The sequence below is a fragment of the Agelaius phoeniceus genome, chromosome 5 (assembly GCF_051311805.1).
Source record: "Agelaius phoeniceus isolate bAgePho1 chromosome 5, bAgePho1.hap1, whole genome shotgun sequence".
Lineage (NCBI taxonomy): Eukaryota > Metazoa > Chordata > Aves > Passeriformes > Icteridae > Agelaius > Agelaius phoeniceus.
In genome coordinates this window covers 7685627-7712339 of record NC_135269.1, presented here as the reverse complement: position 1 = coordinate 7712339, position 26713 = coordinate 7685627, and the positions used below count along the sequence as shown (strand labels likewise).

At 40.8% G+C, this 26713-nt stretch overlaps 1 protein-coding gene across 4 annotated transcripts in view; it reads right to left on the bottom strand.

Annotated features, from left to right (window-relative positions):
- Positions 1–25790, bottom strand: part of PPARA (peroxisome proliferator activated receptor alpha) — a 33044-nt gene extending 7254 nt beyond the window's left edge. For 2 of the 4 annotated variants that reach the window (XR_013182281.1, XM_077178248.1), the window contains exons 1-7: positions 25650–25790; positions 23215–23337; positions 9111–9355; positions 7108–7268; positions 6030–6168; positions 3425–3627; positions 150–597 (exon numbers count right to left, since the gene is read on the bottom strand). Coding sequence is in view for 3 of the 4 variants with exons in the window: in XM_077178248.1 (XP_077034363.1) it covers positions 150–597; positions 3425–3627; positions 6030–6168; positions 7108–7268; positions 9111–9318 (1159 nt within the window). In the remaining variant the exon portion in view is untranslated. Of the gene's footprint in view, positions 1–149; positions 598–3424; positions 3628–6025; positions 6169–7107; positions 7269–9110; positions 9356–21602; positions 21656–23214; positions 23338–25649 lie in introns of those variants that run through there. The other 2 variants (XM_054631468.2, XM_077178249.1) reach the window with 2 other exon arrangements.
- Positions 25791–26713: the final 923 nt, after the last annotated feature.

The window sequence follows — 26713 nt, the reverse complement described above, 5'->3', positions numbered from 1 at the left end:
ATGTCATAATTTTATAATGATTCCTCAAAGTGTAGTTAGTGGTAGAACTGAATCTTCCAGAGGATAGAAGCTTTTCCATTAAAATTTTTAATTCACAAGAGGGAAGGATTAAAATTTACTACCTTAGAGAACAAATGGGACATGCTTACCTCCACAGCAAATAATGGCAGCAACAAAAAGGGATATATCGCTATCATCCAAATCCAGTGCATTGAATTTCATTGCAAAATCAAATTTTGGCTCCATTATATCACAGAATGGCTTTCTCAGGCTTTTCAGGAACTCCCGGGTTATAAATCCATTCCCATAAGCCACCAGCATCCCGTCCTTGTTCATCACAGAGGCCAACATGGCAAATATGGCTTCATACACCCCATACTTCAACAGTGTCACCTGATCGTTCAGGTCCAGGTTGGAGAAGCCAGGGATGGATTTGGCAAATTCTGTGAGTTCTGTGACAGTCTCCACAGACGTGCACTGGCAGCAGTGGAAGATTCGAACCTCTGCTTCCTTGTTCTGAATCCCATTGGCCACCAGTTTTGCCACCAGGGTCTTCTCTGCCATGCATAAGGTATCCATATCATGAATAACAAATGGCTACAGAGAAAAAACCCACTGGTTCAGTCACTAAATAATGGTTATTAATCATTCTTTTCCTAAAAAATAAGAATTTTGCTCAACTTTAACTTCCATGCTAATCAGTCCTCAACTATCAATAAACCCTGAGTTATTTTGTACTTCCCATCAAGACAAACAGTGTACGACAAACTGCAATACCTAACAAGTCTGCTCTGCAAACAGCAATGCAAATAGTCAAATGTAAAGATGTATGGCATATCTTTAATTTAGTTTTATACAATAGTTACAGCGAAGCTCCAGCACTCCCGTGCTTGGGATGCACAAATCCATCTCAGAGCCAGTCCCAGAGGGTTCACAAAAGACTTGGATTACCTTCTCCAGAAGTCCAGGTTATTCTGCCTACACTTCTAATTGATTCCTAAACTAACTACACTTGATGCATATCAGGATGCTTTCCTGAAGTACCCTAAGGGGAATACAGACAGTAATTTCAATACAGGGCAGCATATTTGCATAAGAACGTGAACCCTGCACTTCTCTTGTGTTTTATTATCAGTTTCTCATAGACAATGTCCCAATTGTCCCAACTTTCTAGCTGCAGTTGGTGCTGAGTCATCTCTAAACAGAGAATCCCACTAGAATGCCAAGCACAAAATCCCATAATCCCATTTGTTTTGAAAGGTACATCCTTTACAAACAGATGAGCCACGCTGAAAACATCCTTATGAAAAGCAGCATTCAGACTTTCTTATGAACAATCAGAACTCAAAAATATTTTGATACATATCTGCAGGGCAACAGTCAAAATGAAGTACAATCCACTAAAAAAAAACCAACAAACCCCAGTGCTTCCCAACCTAGCCAACTCACAGCAACTGACCTTGAACAGAAACTCAGTTCCATACACACCAAGCACCTTCCTTGTGCTGCTTTGCTCAGCTCAGATTAAACAGCATGGGGAACACATGAGTTCTGTCAGGAACTCATAGAATTCACTTGTTTCCTTCAGAAGACTGTCCAACAGGTCGGGTTCCTATGGTTTTCCATTTTAAAATGTTTACGGCTACTGCACATTCCATCTCACTCCAGCACAGTTACACAGAGCAGAACTTTCCATGGGAAGGTGGATATGAGTGGAAAGTGGCAAAGCAGGAAACACAACACATGTCTAAACCTTTAAAAGATGTACATTATCTTATATACTTAAAAAAATTTAACATCATTTCAGGATGTTGAAAAGAGGCATGGCTAAGGACTTGGGAGATAAATTAAAAAATGACAGCCTGTCATCATGAAAAATGCTCATTCATTCTGAAATTAATTGTAGTGGTGCCAAAAATTAGGATTCACTGAAATTAGCTGTTAATACACAGTTCTGAAGCAGGTGGGCTGCTAATTACAGTCAAAAACCCCCTTCTTTTAAAATTTGCTTTTCTGCTGAAAAGTCGAAAGAAAATGAAAATGTTTCTTTTCTTAAGAGATGGCGAAATAGCCTAAAACCCCTTTGCTCTTCCCTGCATATGGAAAAAATTGATAGCAGCCTGTTTGAAACATCCTAGGGCTGATTCTTCATTAATTTTTCTGTGCATATTCACCCGGGCACACATGTGGTGGTCGCTGTTGGCTGGTCAGTCCCTTGGCTGTGGGACACATTCAAATACAGGAACTGGGATTAGGTGCTCTAGGATCCATCCCTGCACGTGTGACACAAACTGTGGCTTATGGTTCTGACACAGGGTAACCAGCACAAAATTGATTTTCTGCAGAAGCCCACTCACTGAGAAGCTAAAGGTGGTATTTACTGTGGGCTCGTGTCAGCCTGTACCCCTAAAATGTTTAAGCCTGTGCCTCATCTTACACACCTCTCAGTGCAATGAAAAAGACTGGGATAATTCATGTGTCTCTCTTCTAAAGCTGTAGGCTAGACTAGACTAGACTATTATATGCCAAATTCCATAATGCAGAAGACAGCTTGCTTACCATTTTGATAGCACTCATCCCCACATTTACATGGTTTTCATTATGGCATATGTAAAGTTTCTTCCCTGCAAACTTTTACTGAAACTGAAGTTGCTGATAAAATAAGATACTTATCTTCTACATAAAAGTAACAAAAATCACAGTGGAGCTTAAATAAGTATGCATAAAGTGAAACAAGCGAGTCCTTACATCAATTATACTCTCCCATGTGCTACTAAAAAAAAGCAGTTGATCAAATTAGGTATACCTTGGCTAAATTACCCTGAAAGAAAAATAACTTCTACAGCAAATGTGTCTTCACAACCTTGCTTGCTTCTGCTTTTCAAAGGAATCATACAGAAAAGACCAGGAAGACAGGGTGAGGAAATGGCCAGCACATTTTTGTAAACAAAAAATTACAAACTCAAGTTTTCTTTCCCCTCTTGCTATAAATATTATTCTGATTAAAGGAAAAGTCATGCAGAGCACCTGTACACCCTGCAAGCTAATAGTACTTATCCTGGCATTTGTGACAGAAAAACATATTTTTTTTTCACTGTCATAATAGGAAAATAATTTTGAACCGTTCTCCCCATATCAAGATGCATTCACATTTAGATATCACTTCATTTTTTTATTAAGAACAATAATTTAGGGTTATGAGTTTCCATTTACAAGGTAATTACCTGATTTTCCTAAGGCTTCTTACTATTCTGATAGTGGTTAAAAGCAACCATATTTACTACAGATATTTGCTTTGAATAGTTCATGTTTGTATTACCATGATATTTATTTTCTAAAAGATTTGCTAAAGCATCTACCAGATTACTACAATCACCTTACATACCTGTCAGTTTTATTTTAAAGTAACAGAAAAAATACTTACTGGATTGTTATTTGTTTTCCCTGCAAGGATGATTCTGGCTTTAACCTTGTTCATATTGAAGTTTTTCAGGTAGGCATCATGAATTCTTCTGGCAAGAGATTTGAGATCTGCCATTTCTGAATCTTCTACATAATTTTCACCTGTCAGAATTTCTGCTTTGAGCTTGGCCTTCTCAGACCTCGGCATTCGTCCAAAACGTATTGCTGATGGGAAGACAGAATTGTAAAACAAACACAAATTGTACAAGAACTTAAGGCTTTACCATTGCTGATCAGAGCAGTAAGATTTTCTTTGTCTAGAAAAACTGAGGTAGAGGTGAAGACATCGCCCCCTTCCCAACACAGTCAGTGATTAATATGCTAAACTGAAGGAAATCAGGTGTTTCAGAACACAAAGTGCTATCTACAGTGGGCTAGAACACATTCCTTTTCCCTTCTGCATTACCTAAATATACTTGTATTTTGTTTTCTCCTTACTGAGTTCTACAGCTCCCAATGTGAAACTCAAAGTCCACCTTGGGAGCTTTTAAAACACTAAGTAAACTCATGACAAGAGCTTGGCAGAAGGCACACACATGAGCTGGAGAGCTGCAATGGAGCCTGAAATCCCACTGCTGGCTCAGAACCTGCAGGGGCATCCAGTTCTTCATTCAACACATCTGTACTGCCAGTGGGAACCCCAAAGACCTGCATTTACAGATCAAAGGCAACAAAATCTTCTCTACCCCCAGCACTCCATACTGCTTTCTCAACAGACTAACCCTTCAGGACTGGAGAGGAGAACAGTCTGAATACCCAATCTAGTCATTGGGATATTCTTCTGAGAGGCAGAAGATGCAAGTCTGAAACACCTCTGGGTATGAGGTCTCCTGTTTTTTGGGCAAGCGTTCTTGCTACTCATGGGCACGTCCACATCCTTCTTCAGTTTCAGTTTCAAGCTGAGCCAGCCCCATTTTACCCTTGGGAGGTATGCAAGGGTTTGAGATGGCTCATACAGGGAGCTGCTTGTACTGCATTTCAGCATCCAACCAGTGAGGACAGGACCTCACTGCCTACACTGAGCAATTCCAGGCATGAGCACCATCAGCCCTTCAACGTGCCCAGGGGGTCTTCTCATGACATAAGGAGGTGACTCTAGGCATGATCTGAAATTAGCTGTGGACTTCAGGGAAAGTCCAACAAGGAAAGCCTGTTTGGAACCTGGCTTAGGTGCTTCCTTCCCCTTAAGGGTGGGTGGTCTTACCAACCTGTTGAAAAAATGGAAGAATAACTGCTCTAAACTAAAACTTACAGTTTAAGATCACGGGTGTAAATTTAGTTGTAGTGCTTTTCCTGAGAAGTGTTGACAGCAGGTCAGCAGTCACCCCTTTCCCCTGCTGCCTCCCACATGTTTGCTGCAATAAAACTGTGGCTATTCCCTTCAACTGGAGCACAGGGGGCCACAGTGTTTTTAGTAGAATGAAACAGCTTCACATGGATGTCAGCTCCTGCCAACCAGCATGGCTCCCTGCTTAGCTCCCAGTCTGAGTTGTCACTCTGCTGTCCAGCACACTTTTTGAGGATGGTTATCCCCAGTCTTGCAGAGACTACCAACCCTCTCCCAATGCACCTCAATCTCAGTCAAGGCTCACTGCAAGAGAGCCAGGCTTCTGCAGAACCAGAATGCCTCCAGCTGGGACTCTAGACTACAATGTCACAAGCAGCCTCCCTAGTCATGTTCCCATCCCAACTGCATAGTTTCCTTAGGAAATTTGTCTCCTAACCCACAGCTTTTCACTTACTCCAGCATTTTTACCTACTTTCACATTGCACCTGCCCCCAGGTTCAGCCTGGACAATATCAGAGTCAAGCAAGGAAAATTACTGTCATCTGGCCAGGTGAGATGTGCTTTCTCATGGCTTGGCCTCTCCCTCTTCACTGGTGCTGCTCAGCAAGCTATGTCCTGCACAGAGAGCTGCCTTGTGGGCTGAAATTGGTCTGTAAGCCACAAGCTTGCCACCCTTATCTTAAATCACTAGCACAAACAACAACATAACTTTTAAACTGGATATCTAAATGCTCTGAATTTTAAACCATTCTGTTTAACAAACAACCTACCAGATTCCTGTTGCACAGTCAGCATAGACCTTTGCCCTCCCTCCCCACTTTCTGATCATCTGCTCAAGAGCTGTTGCACTGTAACCTGAAAAATAGTGAAGGCTGCTTTCCTACAGATTTCTATATCCTACATCACTCCCCCTCACAATGAAAGCAGTTGTTCTCCTCCTACTCTTCTACAAAACCCTCAGACAGAATTCTTCCAGTATTGAAATTTGTTTCAATGGGAGTACTGGTGCCAAAGTTCTGGGCTGAAGAAAGCAAATAAATGAACATTCATATGGACCAAGTGAGACGTAGCACAACTGTGTAAAGCTCATAACAGCACATTTGGCAGCTCTGTATCAACCACATGAACCCACCAGGGAAACTGGCACCCCCCACAGCGGCCTATCCTGTAAAAAATCTGAGGTTCAATTCATGTGTGTGAGTAAAAATGCTATCCAAGTGCCTGCCTCCAGCAGCAGACTCTGGGTAGGAACAAACAAATTAAGGGCACTCTTACCTACCATTATGTGACATTCCAACTGAAAGGCACTTTTGAAAACGACAGTATTGGCACTTATTACGATTTTTTTTCTGAATTTTGCAGTTGCGATCACATTTATCATAGATGAGTTTTAAACGAATTGTTCTTCTAAAAAAGCCCTATAAAAAGTTTGAAAAAACCAATATTTAATGTTAATGATTCAATCATGCAGGTATATTTTTTTTCTTTTCCCATTTATTGTAGAACAGCCTCTACCTCCACTGCTCTTTCCAGGATGTCTCCAGTCTGCAAAGAAAGGTTGCTCACACACTGCCCAACCACAGGGACAGCAAATCCAGAGCCATCTCAACATTTTGTGTCACATCACAGAGCAACATGTCATTTAGGCTGTGGGACACACCTGGCTAGGAACTGGCTCCCCATCTCTAATAGATATTCTACATTATTCTGTAAGATTTACATTCAAATGATCATACGGACATGATGCATGAAAGAAAGCTGTACACATAGACTGTTCTTTCTCTCCTCTTACCTTCTAATATAGAAAAAAGATGGAAATCTAAAACATGAAAGGAAAAAGAAAAGAATCTTATAGTTCATGGGTTATATCATCTCAAGAGTTGTGCATTAATGGTAAGAGTAATTTGTGCTAGAGACATGCCCTGGCCCCAAAACTACAAGAGGTACAAAACTAAGGGATTCAAGCAGCATGTGGGGGAGGTGAGAAACTCAGGATTTGTTGCTGTTATAACAGGAATGTGGCATACTCCTCCTAGCCAGATTCCCAACACAAATAAAATGTAGTGGAGCAAGAAGATTTTGATTTTTTTTGGTCACAGTTTAGTGTTTTGTTTTAGCATTTCACCAACTACACGCAGAAAAGCAGTATTAAAATTATCACTGTGAATTGCTCCTGCTTGATGAAGGTCTGAGTTCTGGTATCTGGATGACTTAATTCAGAAAAAAGACCACAGATAGGAATTGTAATGGCTAGAGCTATAGTAATGAAACATTCATATACCATATGTTTATCTTCATATTACCCCATAAATAAAGTAACATGATTTAGGTTCTTAAGAAGAAAATGATGACTTTACCTTACAACCTTCACAAGCATGTACTCCATAATGGTAGCCTGAGGCTTTATCCCCACAAATTCTACATTCAATGTTTAGTACTCCACTGGGTGATTCATCTATGCTACCTGGAGCTGTGGCAAAATTAATGGATGAAGGACTGGATGCTGGTGAAAGGGTATCTAAAAAAAAAAAAGGAACACTTCATAAATACTATACTAGCAAGATTGATACAGTTTCTATACTAACAACCACACAAAAAAGGAGCTTATTCTAAAAAATAATCTTGTGTTAATAGTCATTAAGTGGACTAATGCTTGATCATAATTCTTTGAAACATAATTCATATTTCCAGTGCAAACACACACAAGATACAGGGTGTACCTTGCTAATTTTGATGTCACATGGGATGTCAAGAAGGAAAAGGCCTTACTGAAGTGACTCTGGCAACAAGAACTATTTGGGTGATAATGGACCCAGTAAATACACACCACACCACTGCTCTTGGCAGAAAGGTTGTGAACAGCTCATCTTGGCTTTGCATCTTCCATCTCCTGTGCTGCAAGGATGAGCAGGGCATCTCTTGTTGCAGCACCACAGGAGACACATTCTTACCTCACACAGATACACTTGAGATACACGTAAGAACCCCTGACCTTCGAAAAGCTGCTCGTTATTTTAAATGACAATCTCAACTGAGGGCTGAAAAGCAGATGGATGAGTCCTGCACATTGGTAGAAAGGCTGAACAGATGTTAAAAGGAAGGTAACACAAATGCCTGCTTCTAAAATAGCCTGGCTCAGATATTTTGTGTTTTTCTTCTAATGGGCAAAGCATTTCTGAATTGTACAATGAAATAAACTCACCAGATGTTTCACCAGTAGATGAACACATTACAAAACTAACATGTTCCAGCCTTAATTATTTCAATTAATATTTCCACCTTGTTTGAGGAAAATATTTTCTGAGGCCAGAATTTCTTTTATCTTCCATCTTGCAACTTGCACCACAAGACTTCAGCAAATTAATGGGTGTGTTATTTTAACAGACAGATTAAGAAACACTCATGAATGTAGGTCAGCAAGTATTATGTTGGAAAAAAAACCTTGGCACAGAGCTCAGAGTCTCCATTGCCAGTGCTGCCAAGCCCACAGGCATCAGAGTCATCAAGAACAGCCTAAACCCCAGGATTTTTTAAAAGTGCAATTTCATTTTACTTGCCTTATGGAATTTGAGCCTTGCAAGCTTACATTTTGCATGTTCTCTGACCACAAAACCAGTACATTTTGCAGTGAGCACTGAATACTCCATGAGAAAGTGACAGTAGAAGCTGATCTAAATTATTGTAGGCCTTGTACATACCTACACAAATAATTGTAAAGCCCTCGTGCCTCTGAAGTACCACATTATAAACAAACACACACATACATAAAGCACATCATAACTTTTCCTGTACAAGGCATCTCCCAAAAGGGAACAAAATCATAGTTCTGGAAACATTCCTTCAGTCCATAGTGCCAGAAGGCAGTTCTCCCCATTTCCTTCAAACCCACACTGCTCATTTCAACTGCCTCAGTTCTACTATTCCGAGGTGAAATAGGGATCACAAGCTGGGAATTGATCTAAAGTAAGAACTCCCCAAAACAAAGCATAATGCAAACCAACCAAAAGGTTAACACTAAACTACTTCAAATGGCTCTCCTGCTAAAAGACTTTCAAACACTCAGATTCAACAGGAAAACCTTACTGAGAACTCCACAGTGTCTCACAGCACTGCAGTGATTCCCATTCTGATCTCCCAAAGCCTCTGACCAAAGGCTAAGTAACTTCATATTACAGGCATTCTTCAGTGATATTTGTCTAAGATATTAACTTTAGCTTTAAGTATTTTAAGACCATGCCATAATCAGCTTATATATTTCTAGTGTCACTTCATCATAAACAATAATTACAGCATTAAAGTAGTTATTAATTTCTACCATTCTGTTTATAAAAGAAAGTTTTATGTTAAACCAAACTCTTACCTGTTATAACAGATCCATCAGATCCTGGACCATTTCCCAGTGACTGGAATTCTGTTAAACTTAAAGCTCCAGAACTATCATCACCTAGAGACTGGGACAGGTCTTGAATGTTCTCCATATCTTGTAGGAACTCTCCAGATAAAGGGCTGTCTATATCCTCCTCCTCCAAGGGAGTAAGGGGATAGAGCTGGTTTTCAGTGTCCACCATTTTGATCAAGTAGAGCAGTCACTTAAACTTCTTTATACTGGTGAAAGAATAATTAAAAAAAAAAAGTCAGATATTAAAAAAAAATATTTGAACCAGTTGCAGCACACTGAATACAGGATTTCTAATCCAAAAGTGAAATATTATACAACATTCTATTGCTCTGGAAGCTTTATGCAACATGAATCATCAAGAGCACAGGGTGGGGAAAATTCCCCAAAAGACTTCAAGATGAATGAAAATTATGACAAGGTCAATGGTAGATAGTTGTTTTCTCTCCATTGTTGAGAAAAGGGTTTCTACAGAAGGCATTATACACTTCCCACCAAAACTTGTAACAAACATCAATATTCTACTCACTCTTCTTGAGCAGGAGACATAAGGGCAATGCTGTCACTATTACTAAGTTGCCATCTCATTCTACAAATACCATTAGTACAGATCTATTTGCCCAGTTCTTTGAAACAGGCTAATTCTGACCAGAAAAGGAAAATAATTTCTATGTCACATAGTGCAGCAAACAGGAATATGTAGGAGAGTAAGTATGTGAATTAATCCATGATTTCCAGTTACAGACAACAGGGATGTTACTGTACCCACTGTGCTGGTGGGTGAGAGCTGGACACAGAGCAGGGACAAGCCCAGAAACACCTGGAACTGTGCTGTTTGCTCTTAGTTATCTACTCACATCCCTGACATAACCAGAACATACTCAGACCCAGAAAAGAGAAATCCCTTGTATGTAATTTGTGAAAATAAAGTTAAATTCCTATCTGTGTGATATATCTATTTGGTGATGGGGGAAAAGTATAGAGAAACCTCCAGCAACCTAAAAGAGACTACCAAATTTGTATCCCTAGGGAGCCATTAGCAAAAAGAAGAGAGGAATGGCAGAGCATATGATTGGCACTGCTCCTCCAGTGTGCTCTCCATGAAGCTCTCCTGGGCTAAACCAGTTGTTCACAGCACAGAAGGATTGTATTCCTCTGCAGACAGCCCCAGGATAGCTGGGGAGGTTCCAGTGGGCTGCTTGCATTCAGTGTTCCCTGCTGAATCACATACACATCTCTCCAAGTACCACTTCTTCATCCAGCACACATATTTTTAAAAGATTAAGTGAAAACTGAAGTCTACCCTCAACCAAAATAGGCATTACCTGTCAGGAAAGCAAAGGAAAGGCTTGAGAGCTGACCTCTGAACATGGCAACAGCTGCCTGGTATCCCCCAAACCACACCATACCTTTCCAGGTTTACAATCAATATGTAAAATTCAGCAGCCTTTTTAGTTAAATTTCTGTAAAAACAACTTAATAGCTAGTGAAACATAAATGGAGTGCTTCTTGTTTTAACTATTAAATTACATACCCTTTTGTACTTTCAAACACTACAATTAAATTACAGCTGCTTAATCATTAGTGCTCTTGTCAATGATTAACTGGTACTTAAGCAAGCATGGCAACAACATAACAATTTCTGAAGACTCAAAATATACTAATATTCACAATACTGACAAATAATTTTTTTATAAGCACAGAAAATCTGTAAGAAATACGCCTAGTATTTATGCAGTAAACTGCCTTCTGGCTTCTCTTGTGTTCAGTGCATGTTTGCACATGCATAGGCTTTCACTGGCAGGTTTCACATGATATGCATTGATCCTTGCTTGAAAGAAAAAAAGCTCCTAAAAGAAAAAGGGTAATGAGTATGAAGCTCATTTAACATTCACAGAAAGAATTTTGCTTTACAAAAAGCTCTGTACATGTTACAACAGTAGATGTAGTAGATGCAGCATGATGATTCCACTCAAAGATCTGTGTCTTCTAAGTATTGATAAAAATTCTCTGCCACAAAGACATTGGCAGAGAATTTTCTCAGTTTCCCATAGAATACTTCAGTCTCCATAACCCCTTTCTTATCCCCAAGTACCAACACATACAAACTGAAAACAAGAGAATGGAGCATAGAAGAATAAGAACACCATTTGATGTAATTATGGTTTTAAGGTCAAACAGGTTTTACTCTCTCACATCCTGTTATCTCTGAAATATGTCTATTTTCACAAGAAGTCTTTTCCCACCATCTCACTGTGAATACCCACTGAGTAACTTACCTATCAACTTGAAATCAGTCCCAAAGTAATCAGTCAGATTATTAAAGCAAAACACCTCAACATGCAGCTATCAGTTACTTGCTTCATTTTTGGCAAGGGATGGAGGGATACTAAACCTCCAGCCCTTCCACATTTAATACTTGCCACACCAGGGATAATCTCTGTAAGGAAACAGGTCTCTGAGATGCAAAGGTCTCTGGGAAGCAGTAACAAAGTCTGATCTTTCTGCATAAACAAATTGATCGTGTAAAGGGCTTGCTTGCAAATACCAGGGTTAAAGTTGAAACAGCCATTACCTCTAGGTCATTTTGAGAATGCTGGGGTTGAAAACAGCACATGTAAACTCGTGATTGCAATAGATATTTTTAGAAAACTTCACTGGATAGGAAGAACCTTGAATATTTAAGCTGTAGAATATTTCCAATATCCTGATTCAAAACAAAAAAGAATGGAAAACAGGATTTGGTACCTACAGTGTGACACCCAGACTTCCACCTGGGAAAGGATGCATATTTTCTAATTTATCATGTGACAATTGATTCAATTTTCATAGTTTGTAACTTTATATACTCATACTATTTTTTATTTCAAAAAGTATTAATAACAAAAGTCAGTGAACATTTTCTATGCATGTGATGAAAAATTTTTGTAAGATACCCCTTCATCAAGACTGCCAGTTGCACACCCCTTCTCCAAAAAAACTCACCCAAAAAATATGTCATCTTTCTTCCCTTTACTCAGTTGTACTCCAAGATACCATATGGAACTTGCCATAGGTATCCTTGCCTTTAAAAGAAATCAAAATTTACATACCCTAATTTTGAAAATTGACAGCAAAGCTGTAAAGTCAGGATCTTAAAAGTCACATAAGGAAAAATTCTATGCATCCTTGATTTGAATTCTCTCCCCAGCCCCATGGCAGGTTGTTTGAGCCCCAGGTGTTGTTTGAACCATGGCAGGTGAGTGAGCAAGTGGGGCTTGGTTGCCTCCTGGTGTTAAGCCCAGACAAAATGACAAAAACAACATGGAAATGGGTTTTTTTTTGGTTTATATTGCTCAGCCAAACTCAAGGAGAACTTACTGAGCTAGGAAGCTGTGTTTCTTTGGACCCAGGATTTTCTGTCCCAGTGGATTTTAAATTACATTGGCTAGTGTGTGTTACAGATCAGTGTCTCTGAACAGGACCACTCAACCCCCCCTTTCAATGTGACTGATCTTCCCTCTTTAAACAATTCAGCTGATTTCTAGGCCTTCAAGACTATATATCCACTATTTACCCCAATGCTTTTTCACTTATGTAACACATTTATTATACAGTAATAGTTTAAAAATTTGTTTTGCCAAGATTACTGTTGAAGAAGTAACTAATAACAGGGCAGCAACAAAATTATTCAGGAGATAATGAAACTATTTCTTTCAAATACCATACCCTCTCACTTTCACACAACAGATGCAGTCACTAATGGAGAAAAAACTACAAAGAGGAAATTAATTTTCAGCAAACAGAAATAAGAGAGGTAATTCATCTCACCTAACGTCAAACAGCTCACTTAACATGTTTGGGTTGAGTGGAGCTCAATGGAATTTCCAGAGCCATGACTGATCTTCGAGGCCATGATTACACACTAAAAATGTGGTACTTTTCAATCCAACCACTTCCCTGATCCAGTTCACTGCAAAGCCTCACAAATATTAGTGCTGGCTCAATGGAGAGTGAGAAATCAGCAGCTGGGAAGAGGGATACACGTGCTGCATGGCCAAAATATAACTGCATGTGCAGCCTGAATCTCCTCTGCAGAGTCCAGTGACTGTGTGGACAGGCTGGGTCTGCAGAGCAGGCACTTGCACTGCCTGAGGTGAAGAAGCCAAGGCCTTTTTGGTCTTCTGTGGGAGGTGAAAACTGCTCTACAGATCAGACAGCACCTCTATTAGATTAAGGGGTATTACCATCTTTTGGCAGGGCTATGGAACTGTCATGCAGGCTGCTATGTGCACATCCCATGGGTACTTGCCTTCCAGCAGTAAAATTGCCGCTGAAATCCAGCAATGCCTGATTGCTTACTCTGAGGTGACACAACATGCTCCAAAAAATAAATAACAAAAATGAAATTAAAGTTCCAATGCTGGAAACTCAAGCTGAGAGTAGAATCTAGCTCAAAGAAAGACTTCAGCTGCTTGTAAAAATAAAGCAACATCCCTAGCCTCAAATGGCTTTCTAAAGGAGAATTTTGAATTCAACAAGCCCCTCAAGATCCTGGTAACTAGGATCAGTGTTCAGAACACTTTGTATTTACACTGACTTCATATTAGACAAGAGAGCAGATTTCACCATATTTCATGCACACCATTAGACAGTCAGCCTGTATCAGAGAGCTCAGCTGCAGACCACAGCTCCCGGGTACGGGCTCAGTGGGAACTGAAGCCTGTGTTCAAAGGAGCCCCTGCAATCCCTTTGGCAGCAGGAGCCACATTTGGTTTCATCAGCAACAGGACAGGAAGGTTTTGCAACCTTTGCCTCCAGGCTCCAAAGACAAGACTTACAGGTCTATCACCTCAAGTTTACACCTATCAAGCAATCATGCTTGCTTTCTTCCACACAAATGGATGTATCAAACATGGCATTAATCAAACTTGCATCAAGGCCCTTCTGATAAAAGGAAAATCCTATATTGTAAAGAGGGGAGATTGAGGTGGTGTTTGAACTGCCTTCAAGCTCAAATAGGTTCAAGTCTGCATAGAATGCCAGCATGACTGAGATTTTTGGTTGTTTGGTTTGTTTTTTTCTCCTCTAAATGTGAGTTTTCATATCCAAAAAGTAAATGCTTTGGAGGTTTCTGTAACTGGGAATAGGAAGACTTGATTTTTCTGTCTAGTGAATGCTGAACTGAAACTAAAGTCAGAAATAGCTGTATGTCAAAGTAAAGCTTTCAAATCTCTTTTAAATCTGTGTCTGCTGAATCCTTTAAAGAGCTGTCTACTCAGGACTTCAGTATAAGTCAAGAGTAATATAAATGAACAAACTATATAATACCATACTCAGGGTTATTGAAAAACCTGTAAAACCTGTAATGTTTTCCTTCAATTTACTGTTTGAAGTAAATTAATAAATAAGTGGTTTTGGAGGGCTTTTTGTTGCTTTGGGGTTTTTGTTTGTTTGTGGGGCTTTGGGGATTTTATTTTTGTTGGTTGCTTTGTGTATTTTGAGTTCCTAGGTTTTTGTATTTTTTAACTACATTATAATTCAGTCTGAAATTTAGACACTACCAAGCCCAAGCAAGCACTGCCAAAGACTGAAGTGAAAAACTTTGTGTTAAAAAAGTCTCTTGTCTTGCTTCAACTTTTATAGTCTAGATACATAGAAGGCTTAAAATCCTCTCAATTTGTAATGGTGTCTGTTTCCAGTTTTCATAATCAAACTGACTATCATTCTAATCTATAGAATCAAGATACTACTGTTAATATGGTTTTAAAAAATCAGCCTGTAAAGCAGTATGAGGGAAGATTATTTGGTTTATTACTTTAGGTGTTAATGCACTTAAATATTCATATTGCAGTTCATAATATCCAGTATTTTTGAGGCATAACCACTGAAGAAAGTATATTTTATTAACAAGAGATTCAAAAGGACAATAAGAATTTATTTTCTGCAAGAAACTAAGCCATGGCATCATCTTGGTAGCCTCTATGTTATAGAGTAGTCTGTGTTCTCTGCCATGTGCTGCCTCTCAGGTTCACTACAGCTCCACCAATACTGCTCACAGCTGACCAGAACTTCTAATGGAAACCCCACTCCAGTGGAGTTTTTGCACTTGCAACACACTCCCCCTTTTCCTTTCCTCTCCCAAATGAATCCCCAGCTTTTTCTCTTCATCCATTCCATTTCAATGTCAGCTTCTCTTCAAGTCGCTGCTATATTCCAGTCAAATTATTCCATGCTTGAGGAAGATTCAAAAGATCGCATGTGCTAATCACAACAGTTTGTGCTTCAAAGTTCCACAGATTCTAAAGCCTCTGTGACAACACCTGGCAGGCCATGGAGCTGACAGAACACACTGCCACACATGCTGGGTGTGTGCGCTGAACACTGACATGTGGAGACCACAACTGCTGAGAAACGGAGATCTGGTGCATCATCTAGGGGGCTGCTCCTGCTGCATGTACATCAAAAGCTGGGCTTTGATTTATGGTTGATATTTGAACCAAGGAGAGGTCACATTCAGACAAACACGACATACATTTAGTTGCTATTCGATCCAAGAGCCAAGGTCACGTTCACACAAATGTGTCATCTGAGTGTTTGCTTTATTTTTATTACCCCGTTGATGAACCTAAAGTTATTTTACTTTCCTCATGTGTCCCAAAAACTCCTTACCCTTTTATTTGGTGTGTCCCAAAAACTCCTTGCCCATTGACTTGGAAGCTGCCTGGTTTTTCCAAGTTTTGCAATCCTGTATAAACGTCTGATGAGCTAATTACATAAGCCAAGCTTTTGAATTGATTAACAGTTAGGGACACCTTAATTTCAGAGATCAGAGCTCAGATTGAGGCTAAATCTGGTTGCATGGTATGGCTGGAATTAAGAGAATTTAAAAAAAGGAACAAACCAAAAATCCCACAAAAACTTCATTTTTTGAACTGCAGGCATAGATTAGATGTCCTAAGCCATAGTCAGGTGTTTTTTTTTTTTCTAAAACTAATACATAACAATAAGTTTGAGTGGTGAAGTCAAAGCTGATTACAACATGTACATCATTTACAAACAGCCCACGCATTTGCCCCAACATGCTGCTCACTGGGAACCAGATCCTTAAGACTAAATTGGAATGCTGCAATTGTTTCCTTACACATGTGATTACTGCATCTCAGATTATGAAAAGCGTGCGCTCGACAATTTTCTAACTATACCCTGATATTCCACAGAGACCTCGTTTGTTGAAGGACACAGACATCAGAGGGTAACAGGCAAATAGAAATTGCATTTTAGAGTGGTGCCTAAATGATTATCTCCAATATAATCAATTCCTGAAGTAAATAAAATGTAAGCCCCTTGCTAAGTCTCTTACATAATACATTTTCACTACATATGGTAAAAATAAACTTCATAAGGTAACAAATTAAAGACATCTGTGCAACTGAAATTGTCAATTAAAATTATAATCTAATACACACAGATGCAGTGCAAGGCAAAATTTTTGGCATATTGATGGTGCTGCTACATAAACCTCTCACTCAGAAGATTTACTTGCTCACATGCTTGATAAAAACACCCAAAACCAAATCAACCCACAAAAACATAACATACATGACTGTTTTTTTTCAAGGAAAACATCATAACTTTTACAAGCATAACTGTCTAGCAACTCTTCCTTACAAATGTGAAAATTCAGACACTATATTTATGAAAAGAAAAAGCCAATTGCCACTAATTTAAAAGTCAAACAGTTGGATGCACTTTCTGAAACTGATGGTATATCAACAATATTTAGGGTTCATGTGTAAGTACAGATAACTTCAAATGTGTTCTTACCAAACAGGATATAGGAATCCCTTTTGGTTTTTATCTGCAGACCTTTATGAGTGATAGCAAATGGAATATATTCTTGATAATAACATATTCTTTAGTATGTTATCATAATAGTTATATCATATATATATTGTAACATAACATATAGCAGTAACATACTCTTTAGATATTAGAATCCTTGCTGTGTTATAAATAAAAATACTTGTCTTTAGCTGAAATGTCATAAAAGAAGGATAAGAAATAATTACATAATCTTTTGCTTTCTGAGCATATTTAACCTTCCTGTATTATTTCAACCTTGCTTATTCTTCAAGAGAAAAGCAAAGGATTGTTCCTATGACATAAATACTCCAACTGCATACAACCTCATTCAAGGCCATGCATTATATATGACAGATGCCAATTAATTTTGAGTTTATCGACTGGCAATGAAATTTTTGCAGCTGCATATGGTTTTGTGAGTTTAAATAGCACGATAAAAGTTTGGGAGCACTGAGGCAGTGCCCAGATTGGAGAACTACCATTCACACAGGTATTTACTGTTGCCCCCTGCCCACCTGGCACCCCCAAAGCATCACAAACACACTGAGGCTGCTTCAGCCTGAGCTTGCTTGTCCTCCTGTGCTGGCTGGAAACTGGCAGGCCAAACAGAGCAGACAATTGCTGAATTCATATTGCATCACTTCCTCAGCAGGGTCAATAATGCATTTTCCTTTCCTCTTCCCAGCCACCAACTTCCGTGAAAATGACAGAACTTTCATGCCTTTGCAGCCATTACTGCTCTCTCTAATTTGAGGTTTGCAGGCTCAGAATTATTGGGCTGGGGGCACAGGACAGCAGACATACTGCATAACCTGACAGGTAACTAGACCAGAAGAGCAGGAAAACAATCCTGAAAATTGCTCTCAGTTTTGGAGGAAAACTCTCTTCCAAAACTGATCTGGACATTTGCCTGCACCACCCCCTAATTCTTGCAGACATCTTAATGGCAACATTTTTCCTGAATAAAGAGCTATTGTTTTGGAACAAAACCATCAATCTAAAAGGAGAGGAAAAAAAGAAAAAGATAAATTGAAATTACTTAATGCAAAAATTTGAAAGGTGTGTTTAGCATACTGATTTAAGATTGTGAAAAGTTACATTTGAGTCTTACTTGCCATTTAATGATTAGGCCTTGCAACCTCCCATTTTTAGTAGGACTAAATTTTGACAGGATTTTGACTTAGATACAACTTCTCCATCTGACAAACTCCCAAATTTTGCCACACTGATCTCATTACACGTGACCTGCTCAGAAAAATAGAAATAAAAAAGCCCACAACTTTGCATCTGTACCTTTTCCTACAAAAGCTCTTCTACTTAAGCCAGTATTCCTTTAAAAGAAACATGAAGTCTCTTAGTTTTCTCTTTTCATTTATAGCTTAAACTTCTAGCTTGGGCTCCTTATTGTTTTGGCTCAGGACAAAAGACCAGTTGCTTTGGTATGTGATACTGCAATTTTTGCTTCCAAGATCAACAACAACAACAAATATGTTTCTTCCTCAAGAACACCTCCTTTCAGTCACCAGCTCACTCCCTACCCCAAATCCCAGGTCACAGTCCTTTTCAATATTCTTTCAGCTGTCTATCCCTCTCCTCTATCACCCATATCAACCCATCCCCAAACCACCTCCTTCACCCCCTTGGTGCTCCAGTCTCCTGTCTCAGCTCCTCCAGCATCTGCACAGCTGCACCCGCCTCACCATCTGCAGCTCCTCGCATGATTCATCACCAAACATAACAGACCAGGATTATTCACTGTTTGAAAAGCTACAGTGGAATTTACATCTGTTTCTGGAAGACATTCAAGAAGCCTGAATTCGTCTTCTTAGCAGAGAACACCACCACTGTGTATTTTCAGTGGTTTTATTTCACTGATAAACTTTATTCCCTTGTGCAGACATAATAACATGACTTATTTGATAAATTAAATTCAGCTTAGCAGAGAGATTTATATCCTTTAAAAAATAATGACCCTCAGACAAAATATTACAGATTTAGGCCTCTTCTGCTTGCAAGTGTCTTTCTGAAAATTGAGTCGTTCCAATGGGCCAACTTTTATACTCTTCTACCTCCACATAAAATCCAATGTCTTCTGTAACTAGCACCTGCAGTTATGTAGATGACTTGTTCTTTATTGTGCTAAAATTTTACTCATTCATTAGAAATACTTTTACTCTTGTTGCTCAGCTATTACATTTAAGTAAATAAACAAATGAAACCTGCTAAAAATAAACTAACTTCAATTTAATGTCATGCCACAACTCAGAGTGGAATGCAAAACAAAATTCTTTCACTTTTTCTTGCTGGGGTTTTTTGTTGGTTTTGGTTTAGTTTTGGATTTTGGTTTTTTGGTTTTTTTTTTTTTGCTAAGAAAAAGGCCTTCAATTTTATTCTGACAATTCAGACATCCCTACCTTTAAAAGTTTTTCTTAGTGATAAATGTATCACACAAAACCAAAGTTTACACTGAGTTAGTGTTACTGACAGGAGCCTTGGCAACAGGCATGAATGCAATTAATCTACATTTTTTGGCAAATGGACATCAAGTACTTGTACTTGCAAGCTCCTGACGTGTCAGATAGAGGATATACTTGGGACACATGACTTCACAGCTCTAAATCAGGTCACTCACTACAGTATACAGATCACAAGCCTCACACTCCTGGCTGATCAAAAAGTGGCAAACTATACCCAATTATTTTCGTGCCATGTTTTCCCTGCTCATCCTCTGAAGGGTATCTGGTGCCCAGTTTAACAGCAATACCAGCACTGCTGTGCATCTGCCACCCCACTCCTTCTAACCAAGCAAGCATCTGAACTGCAGAAAGCTGGAGGAAGAATATGAGCCCAGTGAAACAACCAGGAAAAAGAAAACCTCTTAAAAAAAGCCATGTATGTATTTTCATATTCCAGTTTTACTTCACTTTGTAAGGCATTTCAGCTGCCTTGAATCAGACATTGAAAGAGCAGTTATGGGGGACATGGCACACACTCCCTCTCCAAAGCAGAGTTACTGGCTGCAAAGTAAGGTTACCTTAAGGGTACCTAGCCAAGTCAGCTCAAGTAACACACATCAAAAGGATGTCCCTTCAGTAGCTCCCTGGCACTGCCGGCCCGGCACCTTCCGTGTCCCTCTGTCCTTCCAGCCACGCGGCTCCCCGCTGCCGGATCCGGCTGGCACCGTGAATGACCCGGGCCAGAGCTGGGCCGGAGCCTGCCCGACACCGCTGTGGCCCGGAGCAGCCTGACAGGCTCCCAGGAGAGCGCCAGGCCCGGGGCACTGCACGCTGCTCTGCCGTCCCTACACTCCGGGCCAGCTCCCGGGAACACTCCCTGGCCAGTTTTATTTCACAGCGCAGACACAGCTCCATTCACTGAATCGGTAACACAGGAAAACCACGGACAGCTACAGAGAGCTGAACAGACCCACCGAGGGGCAGCAAATCGGATGGATAGAGAGAGGAGTATGGATGGGAGAGGGAAAGGAGGAGCCTAGATCAGATCCAGCCATGCTGTGTAGCCACTCTTCTTGCTGTAGCCTGTCTTTGCAGGGCTGTCAGGAACCACTGACAGAGGACATCCCACTCTTATTTGCATTTATGTGTTCATTTATATACACCACCCACTCCTCGCCATGTAGAAGAGAAATAAAAGGAATGATAGGTGCAAACAGAACAATTCTATGTTCTTAGAGGATAACCACTATTACATTTCCATGGGATTTATTACAGGATTTATAATCTTGAGAAAATGCAACTCCTTGTAAATTTGGTTAGAATGACAGGAGCTCAGTATGCTGAAAATCAGGTGACCAGAATGTACAATTATCCTGAAAACTTGACAGCTGTTTGAAATTATTGGCCTGTTTATGCACAGTTTCATCTGTACATGTCCAGCACAGAAGAACAGGTACAGCTGCTGCTTTGCTCAGAGGCAGTAACCCTGTGCTGCTTGTCTCTTACTTATCTACGTACTAAAGCTTGTCTCTTATTTACATAGGTACCAAAGCTGCTACCTGATTTGATCACACTTGGCCTGCCCAACTGCACACAGCATGTCCTTTATCATGAGGTGGGCATGAATGTATTAACTTCACTTGTTTTATATATATATATACATATAAATAGCTATTTTGTAATCTTCCACTGAAAACTGCCAACAAGCCAACAGTCCCGTGGCCTGCAATTAATTGTATTTTAACATCAGAGTTTAGTAGGAATTAATTGACAGCTGCACTGGAGGATTCCTCTGCTCTGTTGGACAGAATGCCACCAGGCACTATTAAACGAGAGCCTCCAAAGCAGCCTCCTGACACAGCACCCACCTTCTCCCTTCTCCTGCCCTGCAGTTCCAATTGGTTCCACATTATATTCTTCAGCCTTAGTGCTCCAGGGAACGTTTTCCATACGTGTTGAATAAAGATGCCAGAGAGTTTGGTTTGGTTTTGTTTGGTTTTGTTTAATTGGAACCTGCCCCATGACTGCAGTGTCAGGTACTTTGTACAACTCTTCCTGAAGCAGTAACACTGACAGCAGGTTAGCAAACATCATCAGTAATTCAAGTCTTCACTTTCAAGTAAGGTTTTGCAAATGAGACATGAGCTCTTCTTACCTTCTGAACATTCATGTTCAGTGGTTTGTTCTGTGATTTGTTATATCAATCATTTCCTGTAAATAATTTTTAAAATAAAACAGGCATGTAGCACTTATTTGTGTAACAGAACAAAACAAGGAATGGCAATACAAGCCTATATTCAGGTAATAGGACTTACTCAGCATGAGAGTGCTGGATGCATGGATATACACAACAAGACAGTAAGACCTGCCTCCAGGTATTAATCACAGGCTGATAATAGTTTCAAATGATCCACTTTTATGATTTTTTTTTTGTTGTTGTTAAAAGTAGATAATATTAAGTCATTGCAGAATTATTTTTCCATTTAAAATACATCAAACTCTAAAGCATTCACCACGATAAATTCTCTCAGCTCCAGGATGTTATACACTCAAAAATGAGCAAGGATTTGCTCAACCAGCACTCCAAATAGCAGCTCTGGTTTCCTTCCACATACTTCTCAACAAAATGAAAACAAACTAATGAGATACAAAAATATGAAATATTAAAATATTGGACTAACTTGCTTTCACATGTATTTCATCTGCCTGGAAACATGCCAAAGAGCTGTACTACCTCAGTACAACTTCAGCTCATTGCTCTAAGCTCCTCAAGGCAGACACATTTTGGAACAAGTTTCTTTTACTTCTTGGAAAGATTTAGTGAATAATTTCTCAGTTTACACATCTTTTAAAAACCATGACAGTGTAGCAGCACTTTTAGAAAGGGATAGGTAACTTGCCAAATGCTTGCCAATCTCTCCTACTCTTAGTGTTTCCACAGGCATGAGACAACTTGAACTTAAACCAATAAATTTAGATGAATACAGCACCACAGAACAAACCATGCCCCTTTGGTAGTTTACATCTTTCCAAAGTATAAAAAATGTTAACACCATACACACATTTTAAGACTTAGCAAAGTCTTTAACACAAACCAGTAACAAAACAACTCAAGCCTCAGTCAGGATTAGAGTGCCAGGGAGTTGTGGTTTCTAATTTATAGTAATCTGTGCACGAGAAGTCCTTCACTGGACACAGAAATTACACTTCTTAGATATTTAAAGACACATGCAATGCACTTATAAATAAATATTGTTTCATAAGCAGAAACTATGAGAAGTGGTATGAGGAAGTGGAGTCAGATTTGGCAACATCTCAATGCCACATGCAATCTGGTCACACAACAGTCTCATATTACTTGAGTATCTTTACAACATGTCAAATATCACACTCTTGGAGAGATTTTAGTTTTGAGCATTGTGATGATTAAGAGCCTAACCTTACCAGGCTTTCTACTTCAGTGAAAAATTCAGCCTTCTAGTTCATCAAATGTCATTCAATACTTAATTTAACAGACCTGGTCCTTTGAAATGCTGAGCACTCTACTTCTAAAATATTAAGAATTCAGAATTCTACTGACTAGCACCTAAGACAGCAGCAGATATCAGACTATAAGGAAGTTTGACTTTGGTCTCCTGATTGTGCTACTATTTTCTGTTTATCAATCATTTATTGCCACTATATGCTCAGATTTCTTTCCTTGTCATTTGGCTATACATTAATCACTCTTTACAGAGATTCTATGCCCAGTCCATGTATGTACTCACCCTTTCAAGCAGCATCTTGCAAGGCTGAAACAGAAGTTGTTTTCCAGAATCTTTCCCCCTTCCATTTCATGTGCAGATTGGTGATAACAAGCAGTTCTTCATCAATAAAAAGCTGTTGACATTCTTAAAAAAAAAAAAAAAAAGTCAATAAAATTTCCCAGGGCTTACAATACTGATTTTACATAGCTATGATGTAATATAACTTAAAAAAATATTTCTTTATGCTTGTTCTGAAAAAAAAAGCTTTCCTTTCACTTGGGCTAAGAGAATGTTTTAAATGATTGAGGTTTTTTAATATGTCCCTAGTTTTACAGCTGGACCACACTGACATCTAGCTAACTGGGGGATATAATTGGTATATCCCAATATAATTCAGATCTTTTTTCTTTCATACTAAAAGAATTCAAAACCACTCAACTGAGAACACTATAGTGACAGCCTTGTGCTATTTTAATTATCTGTTATAGAGTAAAATACTTTTACTCCTAAAGAGCACTTTCTCACAAAGTCTTTCTGTGGACACATTTAGAGTAGTTATAGTTGCCAAGGTGCACACACAGCCCTATGAGATGTCTTTGATCTTTATTTTGAGAATTTACTTCTCAAAGGTAGAGATTTTTGTTTTATACACTTTATAAGGCCTATATATTAAAAAAAAAAAAGGCTAAAAAATATCAAACAAATTAGAGATGCAGAGAGATTTTGGAAAAGTGGATTAAAAAAAAAGTTAAAATTCCAAAATTATGTAAGAAAATATGCTTATGTAATATGCTATATGTAAATATAGCTATATGTAATAAATATGAATTCAACTTCATTTATTTTCCAAGATAAGTATGGAATTCTCTGTTTTTCCCCCTTGCAAAAATATTACATGTGCAATAGAAGCAGAAGCCAGAACCCAAATCTCATCAGGAAAGCTATAGAAAAGTAAGGACAAGAATAGAGCTGTTTGCAATTTTGAAGTTCAAGCTGCTTCTGAAAAAATAATAAGAAAAGTTATGTTTCCTAGCCCACTTTGGGACAACAGTGAGCATTATAATCCATTTTTTAGACCAAGAGTAGTATCTTAGGCCATATATCCTACTCTCCTGTAGGACATTATTGTCCCTTATATTTTTATAAAACTCTGCACGTGAAATATTAAAAGCATAACAACACAAAATCACAACTGAAGTGTAACCCTCTCTCCATGGTTTAAAATTCATGATACCCTTTATGAAGACTACAGTATTAACAGAAAATGAGGACAGTAAAGAACTACTGAAAAGCAAGTGACAAACCCACAAGGTGTTTCCAATAGGTAGCCAAAACTCCCTATGCACCTGACTGTAGAGGATGACAGTCAATATAAGGCACCAACAGCTTGATAAGAATGTTTTTTGGACCATGCTAAGAGTTTCTTCCAAACATGGGAAAAGAGAGCAAGCATGCAGTCTGGGGAGTTCCACAAACCTTTGATAAGGTCTGCATACCCTCATCCTTCCCATAAACTACATTGTATTACTTGAAATTCCCAAAGTTGCCGCTCAAAGTCACTGGGAGCTGATGGCTGCTCGGTAGCTCATGCCAGCCAACAAAAGTTATGGTGCTGGTTTGGGTTCAGCAGACGTGTGACCACATCACATGAACCACAAGTGCCTCAGTTCCAGCACGAGACCAGGTAGCAGCCTCAGTGCTAAGTCAGTGATTCAGGATTTACAAAGGAAATCGTTTTTACAGCTGATCCGTTTCGCTGCCTGCAAAGCAAATTTTAATAGGTGAGCAGTGCCAGATGCCAATGAGAAAAGTCTGTGCATGTTCTGCAATACAAGGAGTTTGACCACGATTTTCCTTCACAACAAAACTTATGCAACACCTTTATTAGTGCAGTACTACTAAGACACCCAATGCCAAAAGTGCCAAACATTATCATTCCAGATAATCCCGTGTGACGAATCCTGTGCTCATACCACTTCCATCAGAGAGCTTAGGAACAGCTTCCCGTGTCATTGAGTGAGACTGGGCCAATCTTAATAGGAATACAAGGCAACACCTTTTCGCACTCCTTTCCTTTGTTACTCCTGGAATGCTTTTTGAAAAGCAAGTATCCAGCCCCACGGGGACAACCAAGAAGGCGGCAAACCGCAGAAGCGAGCCCCGGAGGCGTTCCCAGTGACCTGCTGCTGCTCGCTCGCCCTCAGCGAGGACCCTCCTCTGCCCAGCCGGCCGGGAACAGCACAGCCCGCCTGACTGAGCCAAGCCAGCAGCGGGCACTTTCTGCCTCGTGTCCGAGTTCATTCCAGGTTAAGGGCAATCCAGATGTTCCATTTGGGACACTTGACAGTTGCCAACCAGCCCCTCGTGTGACAGCCCCTCGCATTACCCCCTTCTCCGTTCCCACCTCCAGCCCCCCGAAATCCCACTCCCCCGGCGCTTCCCGGGTGTCTCTTTACCTGCGCCGGGCCGGCTCTGCCCGTCCCGCAGCCCCTCGGCCCCGTTTCCCGCAGCCGGGCCAGGGCGCCGCTCCGAGCGAGCAGCGGGAGCCGCTACAGCATCTCCCCGGGCCGGCTACCTCCTGCTGCTGTCCGCCGCCGCTCCGCCGAGGGCTTCACACCGCGGGGCCGGAGAGATAAGTAATAGCGAATAGCAAGGGAGGGGAGGAGAGGAAAGGACAGGTCATTAGCACAGCCGCCGCCGCGTTAGCGAGCCGGGGGCGTCACCCAACCCCAGGCGGGCGCTCCCGCCTCCTGCAGGCGCCCCGGCCGGGACACGGGCACCGCGCGGGCAGAGGCCGCCCCTAAGGCAGTACCGTGCATCGCTGCCACGGGCCGCGCAGGGCGGGGCCGGGCCGAGCCGTGTCGCCGGCTGCCGGCGGGGAAGGAGCGGGAGCGGGGAAGGAGCGGGGAGGGAACGGGAACGGGAGCGGGGCGGGAGCGGCCGGTGACAGGTCCCGGAAGTGAGGTCGGCACACACCTCCCGCCGCGGCCGCGCGCCATTGGCGGGGCGGGGGCGGCCCCGCTCCCCTCACACCCCTCACTGCCCTCACACCCCCCACACTCCTCATTTCCTTCGCACTCTTCATTGCCTTCACTCCGTTCGCTGCCCTCACACCCCTCCATTGCCCTCACACCCCTCGCTGCCCTCACACCCCCCACACTCCTCATTTCCTTCGCACTCTTCACTGCCTTCACTCCGTTCACTGCCCTCACGCCCCTCACTGCCCTCACTCCGTTCGCTGCCCTCACACCCCTCGCTGCCCTCACTCCCTTCATATCCCTCCCACCCCTCACTTCCTACATCGCTCTCACATCCCTCTACTGCCCTTAAACTCCTCAGTGCCCTCACATCTCTCGCTCCCCTCACTCCCCTCACAACCTCCCGGCTCCCGTTCCCTCCGTGCCGCCGCATGTTTACCGGGACACGGGGCTGAGGGGGTCGAGCCTGAGCCCCCGGGCCGTTCGGTGAGGGGCGCATAAAGCCCCGCCGGCCGGAGGGGCGGCCCGGCTGCCACGGGCGC